Raw genomic sequence first — 16732 nt, forward strand, 5'->3', positions numbered from 1 at the left:
AAAGCCAGCAAATGGATCTGAACTTTAATCTTTACTCTTTTTCTCACCAATGCCCACCTCTTTGTGGCCTTACCATCCTCCCACAAAGCACTGTTTTGGCAAAAGGAAGTTAATCTATATTTGCTTGGACTTAATAGCCACCCTGGAACAAAGGGTAGAGAGGTATTGGCAGACACATTTCAGAAGTGTGAAAGACCAATAACTCATGAATAACAAGTCTGTACTAACAGTTTTAATGACTGCTTTAATGGTTTAATGGATGGCTCTTTAATAGGATTTCTTGTATATTCATTCTGAAAGCTTGTCTTCAATAAAGCTGTCATTAACAAAGAACTGGATTTCTTCATAGCATAACTGTGTAGTATAGCTTTGTGTGAAAGAAATAAAGATATCTGTAATACCGTTATTACCCTCCCATGCTATGACTAATCTTTCAGTTATTGTGTTTTAAATGGTTGGCTGCTACAAAAATGCCTGATTTGTTACTGGCAAGAGATGAGCAATATTTACTAATATGATGTGCCACTCACAGCATAGTTTTTTGACTAGGTATCAGGATAACCGTAATTTATTTCCAGGAATAACTGTAAACAAACAACCCCCCCCCCCCCCAATAAAAGTCTATACCTGCACTTCGTAAGGTATTCGTTTAGGCCACTTGAACAGAGGCAAATATTGCCCGTGGGTTTCCAGGAGCGTATCCTGGTGCAGTACTGGAGAAAGAATAAGAACGAAGGAACGACAAACCTCCTGGCGTAAGTTGGCGTATGCTGGGCTGCCATGGGGAACAACGCTCCATCAAGGCTCACAGTGCTGGCAAATGAAGAGCCAGCAGGTTTGAAACTTTGTGGGTTGTGGGAACGGTTAGTTGCTGTGCAGGTTTCACAAACACAGAAGGCAAAGGAAGAGTGAGCCACAAATTTCCCAGCATTGCAGGGGGTTGTATTTGAGGGCCAAATTAAATCATGAAAAAACACTGGGTCACAGAGGAATTTAAGATCAGAGAGAGAAAGAAGAATGAAAAACTCTTGTTTAAGAAGATGTCAATGCAAATAGACTTCGCACAACTGGAGAGCAGTCAACTACCCATAAAAATGAACAATTTGACCCTCTTTTACCAATGTCAGTGATTACGATGAGAATTTCATATCATAGCTGATGAATCTATAATAAGATGCTATTGTATTATGCAGGAAACTTGCTAATAGAATGAGATTTACATATTGCATTAGCAAAACATGAAGACTAAATGCATGAACATTAATACATCATCAGGGCAACTTGCCAGTGGAATTACATTTTCCTGCTAAGACAGAGCTTTTCATATCACACTGTAAAGGCTGCCATTCTCAAGAGATATGGGGGACAAGCCTGCATTTTTTTGCATGAGTAAATCTTCCCTGGAATTCAAGTGTGAGTTTGCATTAAAAAAGCCTGGGTAGTAAAAATAGAGTTGAGAATTCATAGATGGACGATTTCTTGATGACTCTCAGAAGAAAGTGACACAATTGTTCAAGAGCAGCTAGAAGCACAACTAAAGCTTTTGCAAACTCCTCCCAAGATCAAAGATATTTCCTCTACAATATCATGTTCATATTCCTATGGGCAAAAGCAATCATTAAAACCTGACTCCAGTGGAGTTAAACAAGGTATATATGCATGTTACATAAGTATAATGGAGGAGGAAAATAATCACTATTTGAAAACATATTCATTTTTGAAGGAGTGTCCCTATTACATGGAAAACTTTTCAAACCAGAACTGTTTCAGAATCAATCATACTGTTTTGTATTTCTCTGCCTCCAGTCTTAAAAGTTATCCATTTATTCCCCATACACAATTATAATCCTTTGTCTGTGATATCATAATCAGTTGCTGTGGAAATAATTATATGTTCAAAACAGAGGATTACATTCAACTTCAGGTGGGAAATGAGTATCAGGAGCAGATGAATACTTGAGGAATGAAAATCTTAGCTATGTGCAAATATTTTTACGATTAAAAATTCTCTTGTTCTTGTTTTATATGGTACATGGTGTTTACATGTTTATATGGTATATGGTGTTTACACCATAGCTCTTAAACATTACAAATTTAAATAGTTTCATATGGGTGCTTCTTTCAATTGTCAATGTATTTTTAGAGCACTGCCCACATTTATATTTCTAGAAAGGAGTAAAGGACACTTTCTCTGTGCAGCATGAATGTAAGAAGTGCCACCTACATTTTTAGAAAAATCCATAATTACAACTGGAATATCACTAAAGCATGTACCTTAAAAACCTTCTTCACTGATCCTTCCATTTCCCTCCATAAATACACTAAAAATATTGCAAATGAATCTTAAAAATATAAAAAAAGAAAAAAATTCTCAGAGTTCCCTATAATCACCTACAAAGACCATCCTTGAAAGACTCGTCATATTATAAGTGGACTATTTCTCTCTTTCTTCCTACACATCACTGTTTTCAGCTGGGCAAAATAAAACTGACATGTATCACAGTTATGTGACTATTTAAACAGTCCCAGTAGAATTGCTTGACAAAACAGCATTAGGTATCAGTCCAAAAACCAGCATATGTTATCCATACGATAACACCAGCTTTCTTGTATCTGAATATTCCTTTAATCATATATGCATAAACACTGTTAGCCTAAGGAGGCACTCAGAGCACAAAGGAAGGAGGTAAACTCTTATTAACCTTGACTATTACCACTTCAGATTCCTGCACAGTGTCTTTAAAATTCTGAATCTTCACTATCCTTCTGGCTCAGGCATTACTCTAGGTGGAACTAAGCACCAAACAACGTATGTGAATGCAATAGCATATGTGCTATTAATAAAAAGACAAACAACCGTTCATCGTTCACTGACTACACTAATTGTTTCTCAATAAATGGAGCACATCCCACGAAAGTAAGGCTTCAGAATACCAATATATGCTGTTTGTAATATTAGAGAAGAGGAACCTATGGTAAAGATAAAGAAGAAACAGCAATTTTTTGCTAAGAAGAAACTGAATTTTGCATACAAGCCTGTATTATTTGTAATCATAGGGCATTTAAGTGCAGCTGTTTCTTTGGTATAGATTCTTTCAGTAGGTTATCTGCTGTCCATGGATTTTTAAAGTGTTTTCTATTAATAATCAGTTTTATATATGCTTCTGCATTATAAAATTCATTTCATTTTAGTGTCCAGTGTTTATCTTGTTGCCACATAAGATGCAAGAAGATGAATGTACTAGATTCAGTAAGTTATTTTCTCATCACAAATCTAACCTACCGATACTGATAAGCTACAGTAAACCTTACAATAGTACGGCAGGCTGGCACAGAGCCAAAATGCATCTTCATCTTTTCCGATACTCAGTGTTAAAACAAAAGGCTGTCTGTAATTTACAGCAAGAAGCCTGATGAGAAAAAAGACATTAAAATAATATACAGCTTCTTATTACATTAGTTAACTGCTGTGTACATAGACACACACATACTCTAACTCATGTCATAACGCACAGAGGTCAATACTGTAATTTTTGTGTATTACAATGACAGACTCCCACACAAAAAAGGTATGAATCTGAATTTACTTCCTTAGGAGTATAAAGCAAAGACAACAGATCCCAGATAATAAAAGTATTTTACGCAGGATCAAGAAAACTGCTTTGGAGAAATGGATTTTCTGTTCTATGTGATAGCAGGAAACAACTTCACTAATACATTTAGTATATTGCATAAAGTAGGCAGCATATTAATGTTCTGATTCAGTCTATCTCCATGATCATTTTTTATTGTTAAATTCAAAAGCTTGAGTTAAGAAGGAGATATGATATAAAGGTCAGTTTCTTATGAATATGGCTTTCTGCTTAGCAGCTGTCAAGTCCATATGGAGCCCTGTATTGCATAAAATTCCCACTGAAACTGCCAAAGCCAGCAAAAGCTTTATAATAATCAGCTGGGGTCAAGAACCTTGTCTTTAAATTAGGGAATATAAAAGAAATATGTGACATAAACGATATGTCACTGTAACAAGGTAAACTAACATTTTACTAAGACTAGGGGATTGAACGCTAGCCCTAATTAATGAAGGTTTATGGAAAATTTATTTTGAGATACAAAAGAACATTATAGAGAAGATGACACAGCACATACTCCTCCCCCTTACAAGAAATAGAAATAAAATTCCAATACTAAAACTACAAAAACATTCTATTTGACAGGTAAATGAGAAGTTTATTTAACCCTTGCAGTAGTCATAATCTTCACAGCTTGGCCTCTGTTCTCCCATGGACATCAGGTATTCAGGGTAAAGATATTTGAGAAGTGTAATGACTGATGCCTGCAGTGCTCTCCTCCTAGTCTCCTCTGAGAAATGGGATAGGAGGAGCCCTGAAGGAGATACTATGGAATAGCTTCTGAAGACCTCTAGAAACAGGAACTCGTCAAATCAGTGACATGAAAGCTTACAAAACATCATACAGCTGGAAGCTGGTCTCGCTACACTAGATAATACCATCCTTTCACCTTGTCATAGCAATGAAGGAGTCTGACTTTTTATTTTTCTGAGAAGATGCAGTTTATACTATGCATATTGATACATACTTTTTAGCAATGTCTACTTTCCCAACTTGCCCCATTTTTCCTGGGCATTTCAGCACCACAGTGCAGAAGGAAGACATTTGAACCTGTTATTTCTCCACTGTATGGCAATTTGAGGTTCTCTCACCTAGATTTCATGCGGCATAAGAAGAAACATACGACTTTACACATTCTCAGCTTAAATAAAAGCTTTTGGGAACCTTTGTGCCACATGAATGAAGAATACTAGGATATTCGTTGAGTCTGGGGTTGTTTGAAGAGGGCAATCCTATCTCCTGTCATGGTTTAGGTCTCCATAGCAGTTCACCTTCCCCTTACCAAGAAGGTTGTAAGGAAGCTAAGGGGTTTCATCAGAAAATGAGGCCAAAGGGCTAAGTCAGGAGAGGAGATAGAACATACACGTGTGCCTTCTGGGAGAGAACTTTCTTTTCTCTTTTGGAAGTAGTGAAGAGAAAGTAGAGAGATAGAGAAGTTTCTGTCTGCCTGAAGAAAAAGGTGGGAACAGGTCAGGGAGCAATATTCCTCCTGAAGGAGAGATGATGTGGAGAAAAATGTACCTGTATGCAATGCCTCACACCCTGAAATTCTGGGCAAAAGCAAGAAGATGGAATAGGGGCAAATCTTCGGATATCTCTGAATATCTGAAATGTCTCTGACCATCTAGAAAGGGTGCACATAATGAAATATGTGAAATGTTATGAAAAGACATGTTTGGTTTGCGGACCAAGTAATTCTTTCAAAGGCAACTAGAGTAGGGTGTGATAAAAAAACCCTTAAAACATCCTCTCCACATGGCGCTAACCTCCTGAAAGATGTTCTACAAACTGGATGAGAATTCAGCATTCATTGGGAAGCTATATGCATTTCTATTTTATTTATCTGCATCACAAAGCTGCCATAACAGTTGTACATAAACTGTGTATTCTAGAAGGCTTAGAAGAAATTCATCTATGTAATATAAGGTGTTCTACAAACATAAAATAAAATAACAGAATGCTGAGGAGTAGAAGGAAGTATGAAAAAAATTTCCACTGACCAACAATGCTTGTTTCTCCAAATGTGAATTAACTGGAGGGCTTTAATACTCTCAGTAAGAGTCAATGGTTTCCTGCTAAGCATGTCCTACCTTTGCCTTTATCTTCTGAAGATGAAAAATAGCTCTTTTACTCCTGTGTCAACAGTTCAAATATAATCTGCTGTGACAATAACTGAACTGTTACCATCTGTACCCAGTTCTATCTGGGAATTGGACGTTTCCTTCAAGGGACATCAGTGAGGACTGCTTCCTAAAGAGGAGGTCCCAATCCCTAACCACAAATGTTCCCACCAGCTCCCTTGTGCTGGCACTAGAGCTCATGCAGCCATGTGGTGAGCTAGTTCAGGGAACTGATCCAACTGAAAATAGCAAAGAAAAATAAAACAATTAGTTTTCAGCTGAATCTATTTCCTGAGATAATCCTTGAACAGCTGCACATGCGCTAGTGCCAGCATTGGCACAAAAGAGACAACAGGAATGCGCAGCCAAGGCAAGGAGACGACTTACAGTGATCAAACTGCAGCCTTAGTCCACTGCCTAGACTTCACCATGAAATTAAAAAGCAGTGCTTAACACTAATATTGTTTCAATAAGGACAAACCTGGGACTAGTTGGAAACAAAGTGGGATATCTAGAAGTGGAATTTCAAAGAGCAATGTTGAACCCCCTTGGACAAAGTAATGTGAAGCTTAATCTTGACCTACAGTTGCCAGTGTTTTAAGCTTGACTGTGTGACCACTCTGCTGCAGACAGTGGGGTTTTTTTTGGTCTGTTTTTTAAGTAGAATGTAAAAGTTGGGCTATTTACAATGATTGGTAAAAAGATCTGAAGGGACAGATATTAAGAAAGAATTTAATGTATTCCTACAGCACTGAATACAAATGCTTAAGATTACATTCTCTAGATTATTTTAATGATTTAAACAGCAAAGAGATACAAAACACCAATGCTTTTAAGTTATATTATAGCATAAGAGGGACAATGACATCTCCACAACATGCTCAAGACATACTGAGCATGAATTATTTATTTTTATGGAAATTATACTATATTATACGACTTGTCATGACATTTTTTACTTAGTAAATGGAATTTCCTACACTGCTATTCAAAGGAATTTCCTTGTAGTACAACAGGAAATTATTGTCAAATTTGTACCAAATGCTGGCTTTTTTTGTGGTGAACATGGTATGTTAAATAAATTTCCATGCACTATGCTGCACTGAAATGACATGCCTTTATTCTGAAGAACTGTCTTCAAGTCCAAGAATTAACCCCCTATCTACATGCTGCTGGCAGCACACAAGATGGTGTCACCGTTTCCACTATGGTATCCCACAAACCCTCACTCTCAGATAAGGAGGTGCAGCTGATCTGCACACAGCACACCATCAAAAGGCCCTGTGACCACTCAGCTTCTGGGCAGGATTGTTTTTTTCTGTCCTTCCTTAAAATAGGTTTCAGGTACTTGTCATTCAGAGGTGAATTCATAACCTTATCCAGAGACTACAGACAAAAGTCATAAACATTTGTGCACTGAACTACACAAATATAGCATGTGTTTCACCGATTTCAAGGCCGACGCTGTCAAACCTCGCACTAATGTGGCCTGTATCATGAGGATGACCGTCAGACATCCCCACCCCACCTCCAGAACTGACTCTGCAAGACACCCTGCCAGGCTTCAGCAGGTGTCTGTGACTAAGGAGGACAGTAACTGCCAATTTCAGAATCCTAAATGACATGAAATATCGGTCTAATTCCTTATATGTTGCAATCTTCACTCTTAAGAACATAGCATTTTCATATAGAAATGTGAAAAGATTCTCCTGCATTTTTGTGATTGTGACAGTAAACAGCAATCGTGGATGCTCTTCAAACAAATTTCATTTCCATGAACTGTAGAGACCACATTTTCCTTTTGACATCTAATGAGATTATTTTTCAGAGCTGTCTTAAGGTCTTTCTCAACAGTGTACAAAGAGATGATAAGCAATTGTAGTCCATCACTGTAAGAGCAAGTATTCAGACACTTTTTTCACATTTCTTCTCAATTCTCTTTAAATACATTGGGCAATTATATGATTTCTGTACCCTGCAGTGACACGTTAACGTGGAGACAACATGTGAAAGTCTTCTTCAGTGCTTTTTATTGCACTGTCAGTGTTTATATGAAATACAATGAATATGCAGGCCCTGAAAGAATGAGAATAACATTGGTTTTTAGATATTTGAGTCAGATAAGCATGGTTACTAATTCTTCAGCACCAGCAAAGTCCTGGCCATAAGAGAGATGTTTTCTGTCTCTCCATTATTCTCCACCATGCTGACAAATTCTTGGGGAGTTTTAAGCAGAGGGTTAGTGATACAACAGACTACCGTGTAAGTGACCATTCAAGGATCCGTTTGTCCATGGATCTAGAGCAACGTTCTTTGTAGGATGGTTCAGTGTCTACTTTATCCACAGATTTCTGACATAATTGACATACCTACTTTGAAGAAACAGTTATAGCTTATTGTGTTTAATGGATGGCTATCCAAGTCCCTTCAACCACAAATTATTGACATGAGAGGTGGTAACTCTCCACAGTGTCAATGCATGCCTGGGGAGCCATAGTCCACTGATTATTGACAAGGTGGCTTTTAAATGATTCCTCTGTTCCAGTTAAATTCCTTCACACTCTTACACACCATAATTCACAGATTATCAATGTGATACTATTGATAAGGGGAAAAAAACTCCAATCTCTTGAAGCTGTTATATTAGGAATGACACCAGGCAACTGCAAATTCTTTATTCCATGCAGAACTGACACAGTGGACTGTGACTTCTCCTTTGCATACTATATGTGTTCTGTCAACATATAACATTACATAAAAGAATTTTTAAATAAGCTAAGGACCTTTTAACAGCAGAATAGATGGATGCTTGTGTACACAAAAAGTCTAAGTGCTACATCATTCACACACTGCTTCAAGTACGTGCACATAGAATCTACCTGACAAATATGCTTATTAAAATACAAAGTAGCCACCTCACCAAAGTAGTCATTTCACACAGAGAACTTCTTTTGTCATGGTTTTAACACCATATGAAACCAACACCATCAGGTTTGATACCTACTGAGGACGTTGCCAGAGAAACAGAAAGATTGCATTATTTTAAGAATGAGAAAATGGGGAAAGTTACCTCATATTCCTGCGAGAACTTCAAATTGTCATTCGCTTTCAATCTTTCAATATGATCTGCAAGTTCCAAGATAGGTATTGGGGGATGACTTGCCATACCTGTTGAACAAGAAAGAAGAACAGCATTAAAATAAACTAAAGTGATGCCATAACTGTAAAATTTAGAAAATGCAGTAGTTAGAATGGCTAGAAATATGCAAGTAGTAAAGATGTTATATGTGAGAGAAGCAGGCAAATAGTTTGGTTACTCAAAGCAGGACATGCTCTGGATAGATGAGCTCTGAAGCCAAATTAAAAAAAGTCACCAAGCATATTCCCAAAGCTAACATTCCTAGTGTAAAGGAGAGAGTTATTGCGGTATGAGTCAATGAGGTTAGCTAGGCATGGAAAAATGAGACAGTTAGACCTGATGTTGACCTCTGCTTTGAGTAATGACTCTTAATGTCATTTCAAACTCCTTCTCCTGCACTGTATGAAATGGAAACTGCGCTGAATTAGATGAGGAAAGGTGAGCTGAGAAACAGATACTGAAAGAGCCCTAAAGGGGAAAGAATAGTATTTTGACAGAAAACAAAGTGACTTATGCATAATCAAGAAAAACGAACTTGGAGAATGAAGGTTACCAAGGTAACCGCAGACACCTGAACCTGCAAAGGAAATGGTAACAAACAAAGAACCCCCCAAACCAACAGAAAACAAACATATAAAATAAATTTAAAAAATGAAATGGAAAGATTGAGGATTAATATTAATGTATCAAGGTCTAGAAGACTGACTACAAATTCTGACTAAATTAGGAGTACTTTACTAATTTTATGAAATTTTGAAGTGACTGACACTCACATGCAACTATGGATGACTAGAGTAACATGCACCATTGCTTATAGACAACAGTCATTGAAGACAAGATTGGACATCAGACAATTAGAGCTTCAAAAATGTTTTCACTAGTAGCAGATTGTAGAGGCAGGGGTTGTACAGTTCGGCTGGACACACATATCTGGCTGCCCTAGTACCTTAAAATAAGCTTATTCTAAAACCCCATTTATCAACCCCCAAGAGTACCTACAATCTACTTCAGGTGTAAACATCTTTGTCTACTGATGAAGATACTAAGTGAAAAAGAAGAATAAAAACTGGGAATCAGAGATAAAGATGGGTGAGAAAGGAAATACCGGGAGGGCAAGGAAAAAGGAAGACAGAAAAAGATGTGGGGCCAACTAGCACAGTCTGCCAGCTGAAGATTTGTCAGGTCAAAATTTACAAACATTTTTTTCTCAATCTATTAATAGTCTTGATGAGCCTTCTCCAAGATGCTTACATTCATCTCTTCATGCTTAATAGTGCAACACGTAAGACAAAAGTGTGTTTTCAATTTCTTGTGGGAAGAAATCAGAGCTGGCTAGAAAAATTAAGCTAGTGAACCCCAGGATCTCTTGAAACTACAAAAGGAAAACAGTGATGACTCAAGGGGGCTCAAGCTGGAAGCCATGTTGCACAATGCAGTTTGCTTTGTCACCATGAATTTTAAGAGCATGCCTAAGACTGTTAACTTGTATTTCCTATAACGTAGCCAAAAATGACCATGTGGTTACAACACAGTCATGCTGTAGCATGTTTTTTTCTTTTATTTCTTTTATTTCTTTTTTTTTTTTGACATTTCAGGCATCATTTAATATAGTAGAGTACAAAATAATGTCCAGAAGTATTGGCTCTAATTCACCTTACCCTATAGGTATATATTTATATTACCTTCATAGCACATCTGTGATGGTGATGGAGACATTATTTAAAGCAGACATAAAGGCAAGGTGCCAGTCTACTAAACAAAGCAGAATACCCAGATTTAATGAGGATATTTCTTAGAAATTGTAAATAACAAATTAGTCTATACAGTCTAATTTATTTGTATCAGTTCTGGGTGTCTCCCAATATCTTAGAAATTTCATTTAGCACAACCTGGTTATTCTCAGAATAAGAGTGTGGGTGACAGTAATCTAATAATTAAGCTGATTGATCCAGATCAAGCACCCCCATGGAAAGTATGTGAGTGAAAAGGCACAAGAAAACTCTAGATTTATCCAGGAATGGAGGTGGACTGATGTACATCTAAAACAGTGCTTGAACAGAGAAAAAAATAGAGACAAAGATGTTTAGACCTTTTCGAGCGAATCGTGGGAGAGAGTTATTATCATATAAGGACTGAGTGGTAGTTTGGCTAGAGAGGGAGGACACAGAGCCAATCAGGGAGGCGTAGGGGACTGAATTACTGCTCAAAGCTGTAAAAAGTAAAAGCCAATCGGAAATGGGAAACAAATTAGTAACAGCAGTAGACCATCATAATCAATCAATCTCGTACATACAGGCACTTCAGACATGCACAAAACAGAGTCTGGAAACTCAGCTAAGAAGATGTATAAAGGTCCAATTACCCTACTGTAAACATAAAGGACATAAAACTGAAGAAAATAGACTTGCTCATTACAGGAGGAACCTGACTAATTCACCAGCATCATAAATCCAAATCTCAATAACTAGTTTAGTGTGAAGGATATTTATTTGTTGGAACAGAGGATGAACATCCATTCTTTTTTAAACTAGTGTTAGTTACGTGCACTTCCATATGCCACACTACATTCTTAAGGGGAGACTTTATATTAAACATTTTGTGTGAAATAGAACTTGACATAAAACCTTTCTTAAGAAAAAGAAAAACAATAGCAACTTTTGAAATTGGTAGTTTTTGATGGCATATAACCCCCTTTCTATAGGACTCATTTAGGCGCTTACAATTGAACACTTGTTTACTTTCTTCAAATAATATTTTCCAGTTAACATATAAAGTGAATTGGTATATTTTCATCTTTTAAATAGATACAACATGCTCTACTGAGATGATAAACTAGTTACTTTTTGAAAAGAACTGCTGGAGGACTTTTGCTATGCAGTCTATAGATTCTAATGTATGAATGTTTAACTTTATAAATTCACTCCCATTGATCATAAGCATCATAACAGATTATGCTATGAATGGATATTTTAAGATCTCAACCTCCCTCATGTAAAAGCATGTAAAAGCTTAGTATGAGTTGCATGTGAACACCAGGTATAGAACCTGACCCCCTCAAAACACCCAAAATACAGCTATATATATGTATTTTTGTGGCTACATATAACAAAATACATTTTTGGAGACAACTTCACATCAACCAACATATGCTATGAAAACACAAAAAATTAAAGACGTAATACAGCTAAGCTACAACAGACCCTGTGACATGCTAGTAAGTCAAAAGAAACACCATGCCAAATACATGCTTTCATTTTTTTCTTAAATAAGAAAATAAAGAGATAAAAACATGTACTAATTAAAAAAAATCAAATGGAGAAAAAAAATCATGCAAAGCACAGCTGAAAATCTATCCACAGCCAGCCTTTTTTTCTAGATTTGGCAAAAGATTGCCAAACATGATTGATCTTATGCAGCCTAGTAGTAACACCTCTGCATGAATAAAACAAGAATGTATGGTTTAATTACAGTGTAGAAATATCTGCTGGTTATTCTGTGGTAAACACACAGCTAAGGGACATGGGAAACCATATGTGCCACAATTCCAATGCACAACTGAGAGAATAAGGTCAGAATTTATCTGCATAATTTATCCAGCCATTAAACTTGTAAAGTGTATTCCTTTAGCCCACTGAAATAAGTGTCCTTGCTGTTAGTGTGCTACATTAGGATTTTGTTTGTTTCTTCTGAGGCTTTCATGTTAAGCACTTTTCAAAATATCTATGAAGCACATCTTTATTAAACTTGGACCTCTAGGTTGACTTGCTCACCACGAATAAGAAAAAAATGAGTTAGAAATTAAATGGAATGCATAGCTGTTAGAATGAAGTCTAAAATCCAGATGAACTGAAAATGTGACATATTATCTTCACAGATAATTGATTATGAAATGAGCTGTATTTGAGGTCCACATCAAATTAACATTCTGTGATTTTAAAGACTCATTTATTTCAATACATATTTATATATTCATATTTATTTATTAACACATTAAAAAAAATCTACACTGATTTAATTCCCAGTATAGAAAAAGTAAGGAAGTAGTTCCTTCTCTTCTCAGAACAGTAAAAGGAAATACATATGTAAAATTTGGACATGGCAAATGGAAAAGATAAAAGATGACCCTGATGTCAGTAGAAATTTAGCATCCATGAATATTTATCAAGCATGCCTTTAGTATATATGACAAAGGAATCACCTGCACTATAAAATTCCTTTTTACTACAGTTACTGTTAACCCAGAGAGTGATCTTACATCTTGCATATAAAGGTAAATTTACAAGATTAGCTATAGGGAAGTATGATGCAATAACTAGTCCAAAGTAGTTACACATGTGCATATGATATTGCAGAATAAAGTCACTCTTAATCAAGAAGAAAGTCACTCTTATTCAAGAAAAACTGACGTTCTCCAAAAGTGGATTAATTATTTTGGAATAAAAGTGAGCTTTATTCTACATCAAAGACTTAAATCTACAAAGAAGCCACAGCAGCTCTGTAGCCTCATGGTGAAATTCACACCGCAGAGTGAGGCATAAAAACTCTCTATACTGAAAAACGGGGAACCCTAGCTTTGAGACCCTGCTGCAAAACTGTAAAATACAATGTTGAAAAGTCATCGGCTAAAATCCTAAAGAAAAAAAAAAAAAACTCTTGCAAGGAGTAGAACTTTCAACCCCATCCCCAGCTAAGCAGAGTTTGAATGCCTCTAGGTAAGGCGGCAACCAAGTGGCACACCTGAGAAGCACATGCCATTTGCTCTTCAAAACCTAAATGCCACTAAAGGTGATCAGCTTAAATCCTTCATGTGGATCAAGTTCACATGCAGACCTATGTATAGGGTAATTAATCTTGGGAAAGCTGTTCCAGTTGATTTCTACCATGTAGACAAATCCCACTTTTTCCTTCAGTATTGGTATGATTCTCATAAACAGAAATTGCATACATAAATTAAACAAAGAACTTCCCTGCTAACTTGCAAGGCAGATGAATAAATCCAAACACCACCTTTTCCACTTTTATTATTTACAGCTTTTTCCTCTGGAATTCATTTTACTCTATTTCTGCCTTATCTTGGAAATAGGTTAGTGTAACTTCCTTTGAAACTCACTGAAGAAGTGTTTCATGAATATTTACTTATTGAACAAAACCCAGAATGTTTAACTCAGAGTTGTAATAATTTTTTTTCTTATATTTCAAAGCATCTTATATAATTGGTAAGAGATAATGAGATAATTGTTTAATTGGCACACAATTACACAAATTACTTATAAGTGTGACACATTTTGTACCTAAATGAGGGAAAAAACAGTCACTTTTCAGGAATGACTCAGTCTAGTTCTTTGCCTGATTGGCAGACTGAAGTCTTTCTCAGAGCCTTAGGTCTCTCATAACCCACTCAAAGCACTTAACATCAGTTATTTTCCTCTACACAAACCAGTGCTTCCCCATTTTATGAAACCTTTTGTGAGTGCTTAATCATTTTCCTTTTCCTTCTCTATCCTTAGCCTCCCATATGGCTTACTGACTTATAAAATTTGCAAAATAGGTTAATGAATTTAATCTCATATTTTGTAGGAAAATTATAGAATGGGAAGAAGGTAGATGACCTTCCTGTAGCCACTCCAGCTCCGGAAGAATAACAGCCACATAAATGAAATCCCTTATGCTACTGAGAGATTGGGTATTTTAATATTTACTCAAAGAAAACTTGGCACAGCTGTGACCCACTCACTGGCATATGGGCTTATCTAACAAATATACATTTTTTGGAAAACACATATGGACATGGGATCTTATTCTCAGATGTAGAACTGTGGGCTATTCCAAATGTCAAGACAAATGTCAAATTTATCCGTGGAGTTATTCCATCCACTGAGAAGTAAAGCCAGAGATGAATTTGACCCTTCATGGAAAAGGTGAGATAAAAAACAATTTAGTTAAGTAACAGATAGGTGAGGAATGCACTTCTTTATTTGCAGGGCAAGAAAAAATGATAGGTACGTAAGAGATTTACTGTTCTGGTAGTTTAGAATTAATTTTCATGACATCTTCATACTGAATCAGCAATTTCATGACTAATACACTCTAATTGTTGCTAACATAACTGCACTGACATCAACAAGAATAAAATATTACTTTCTTATAATGTCTTTCACAGTTATATCTAAACATCTCTATCAAGAATATTTTGTACTTGTGATCAGAAATTCAAATTTACCACAGCAGGAAATCTATTTTCAAATTATCCTGATAGCCATATCTGATCAGACCCCGTCTCAGAAAAATACATTATTTCAGGAATTTTTGAAAAGAGGCTGTTTAGAAATCCTTAAAAGGATTAAAGCTTATGACAACTTTGTCTTTGATAGGAGTGTTTCATTTATCTCTCCCAGTGGAAACTGGCAATCTAAATACATCAATGTAACTTAAATTTTTCTCCCCTCTTAGTTTACATTTTGGGTTCTTTGCATTATATATATATATATATATGTTTTTGGAAGCAATAGTGTGCCTGGAAAGCCTGTGGATACTTTCACAGTCTAAATGAATAAATTATAATAATGATGCCGAATCATCTATCCTAGTGGAGTTGCATCGACTTCATGTATGCTGACTATTAAAGTACATTCACCACTCTGTCATTTAATTCATCTGTTGGCAAAAGTGTTCAGAAATGGCAGCATCCTGCAGAGTAGATAAGGGCACTGTATGAGGGATATTGCATACATTTCAGTAACCCCCCCCATCCCACCCAAAAGCACATAACAACACCAACATCAACGCCTTTTCTCACCTGCCTGACTTGCCCCAACTGATGGCTATTTTTTTTTTAAATGGTAGATAACTTAATAATACTGCTGGTAGTAAAAGAACCACCACCACCACCACAACCATCATCCTGAATTTAGAGTCCTTCTGCAGTTCCTCTCTCTGGCTCTGCCTGGAATGGTATGTCATGGTGTGTTACTGGATGGAGCTGGATAAACATTCCTGCAGAACCAAAGTGCCTAAGATAAATTCAGCTCAATCATCTGAATCTACAGTAAAGACTCTCAAGATGCTCTGCTGGACTTCTTAAAAGAAATGGTAGTCCTAATTGAAGTTAATAAACTGAATTTCTGCTTCTGATAGCATGGAATTTTATCTGTTTTTCACTGAGCCTAAAATTTCATCCTAAGAACTATTAAATAGCAAGACAAATCTCCTGGAGTAGGATTTTTTTCCCTGATATTTGTTTGCATGCTGAATAATATAACGGCCTGATCTTAGACGAGGGGTCTTAGGTGCTACAATAACAGAAGAAGAGGATCATAAATTCATTTCTGGTCTATATTTTTTTTTAAGATTTGTAAGCCTTCATTTTACAAAAAAGGTTTACTTTCAAGGAAGAGACCTCATAATAGAAATGAATTGCAGATGCTCTGCTCAACTAGCTTCACAGAAAACTGCCAACTTCACAGACAAACTATAGCACTACAAAGAGAGGTACACATCTATTCCTCTCCAGTTCTTTTCAGATCAATGAGGTGGAACTGTAGCGGCTACATGTGCCATTTAAATGAAATGTTAGTATGAATTGGCAGAATTTTTTCTTCACACATTTTATTCTAACACATGACAAACCATAAATGAATAGATAAGACTCCACATTTAAACACAGATATCAGAAAATGATCCTTACATACCTAACTATTAAGTCATCCACACTTCTTAGTATACAGTTAATGACTTGCTTTGGTAAAAAGTAATCTGTGAGAACTGTCAATTTTTATTTTCACATTTTAAACATTTGTATGTTTACTTCTATCTCTGTAGAAACCTTGAAAACTTAGTGATGA

The 16732-nt window shown here is 36.3% G+C and overlaps 1 protein-coding gene across 8 annotated transcripts in view; it reads right to left on the bottom strand.

Annotated features, from left to right (window-relative positions):
• PTPRD (protein tyrosine phosphatase receptor type D) overlaps positions 1–16732 on the bottom strand; it is a 443338-nt gene that overhangs the window by 64711 nt on the left and 361895 nt on the right. For all 8 annotated transcript variants that reach the window (XM_064502356.1, XM_064502355.1, XM_064502354.1 and 5 more), the window contains one exon: positions 8823–8920. In XM_064502356.1, coding sequence (XP_064358426.1) covers positions 8823–8920 — 98 coding nt within the window. The remainder of the gene's footprint in view (positions 1–8822; positions 8921–16732) is intronic.

Source organism: Dromaius novaehollandiae, chromosome Z (genome assembly GCF_036370855.1).
Source record: "Dromaius novaehollandiae isolate bDroNov1 chromosome Z, bDroNov1.hap1, whole genome shotgun sequence".
In the NCBI taxonomy this organism is placed as follows: domain Eukaryota; kingdom Metazoa; phylum Chordata; class Aves; order Casuariiformes; family Dromaiidae; genus Dromaius; species Dromaius novaehollandiae.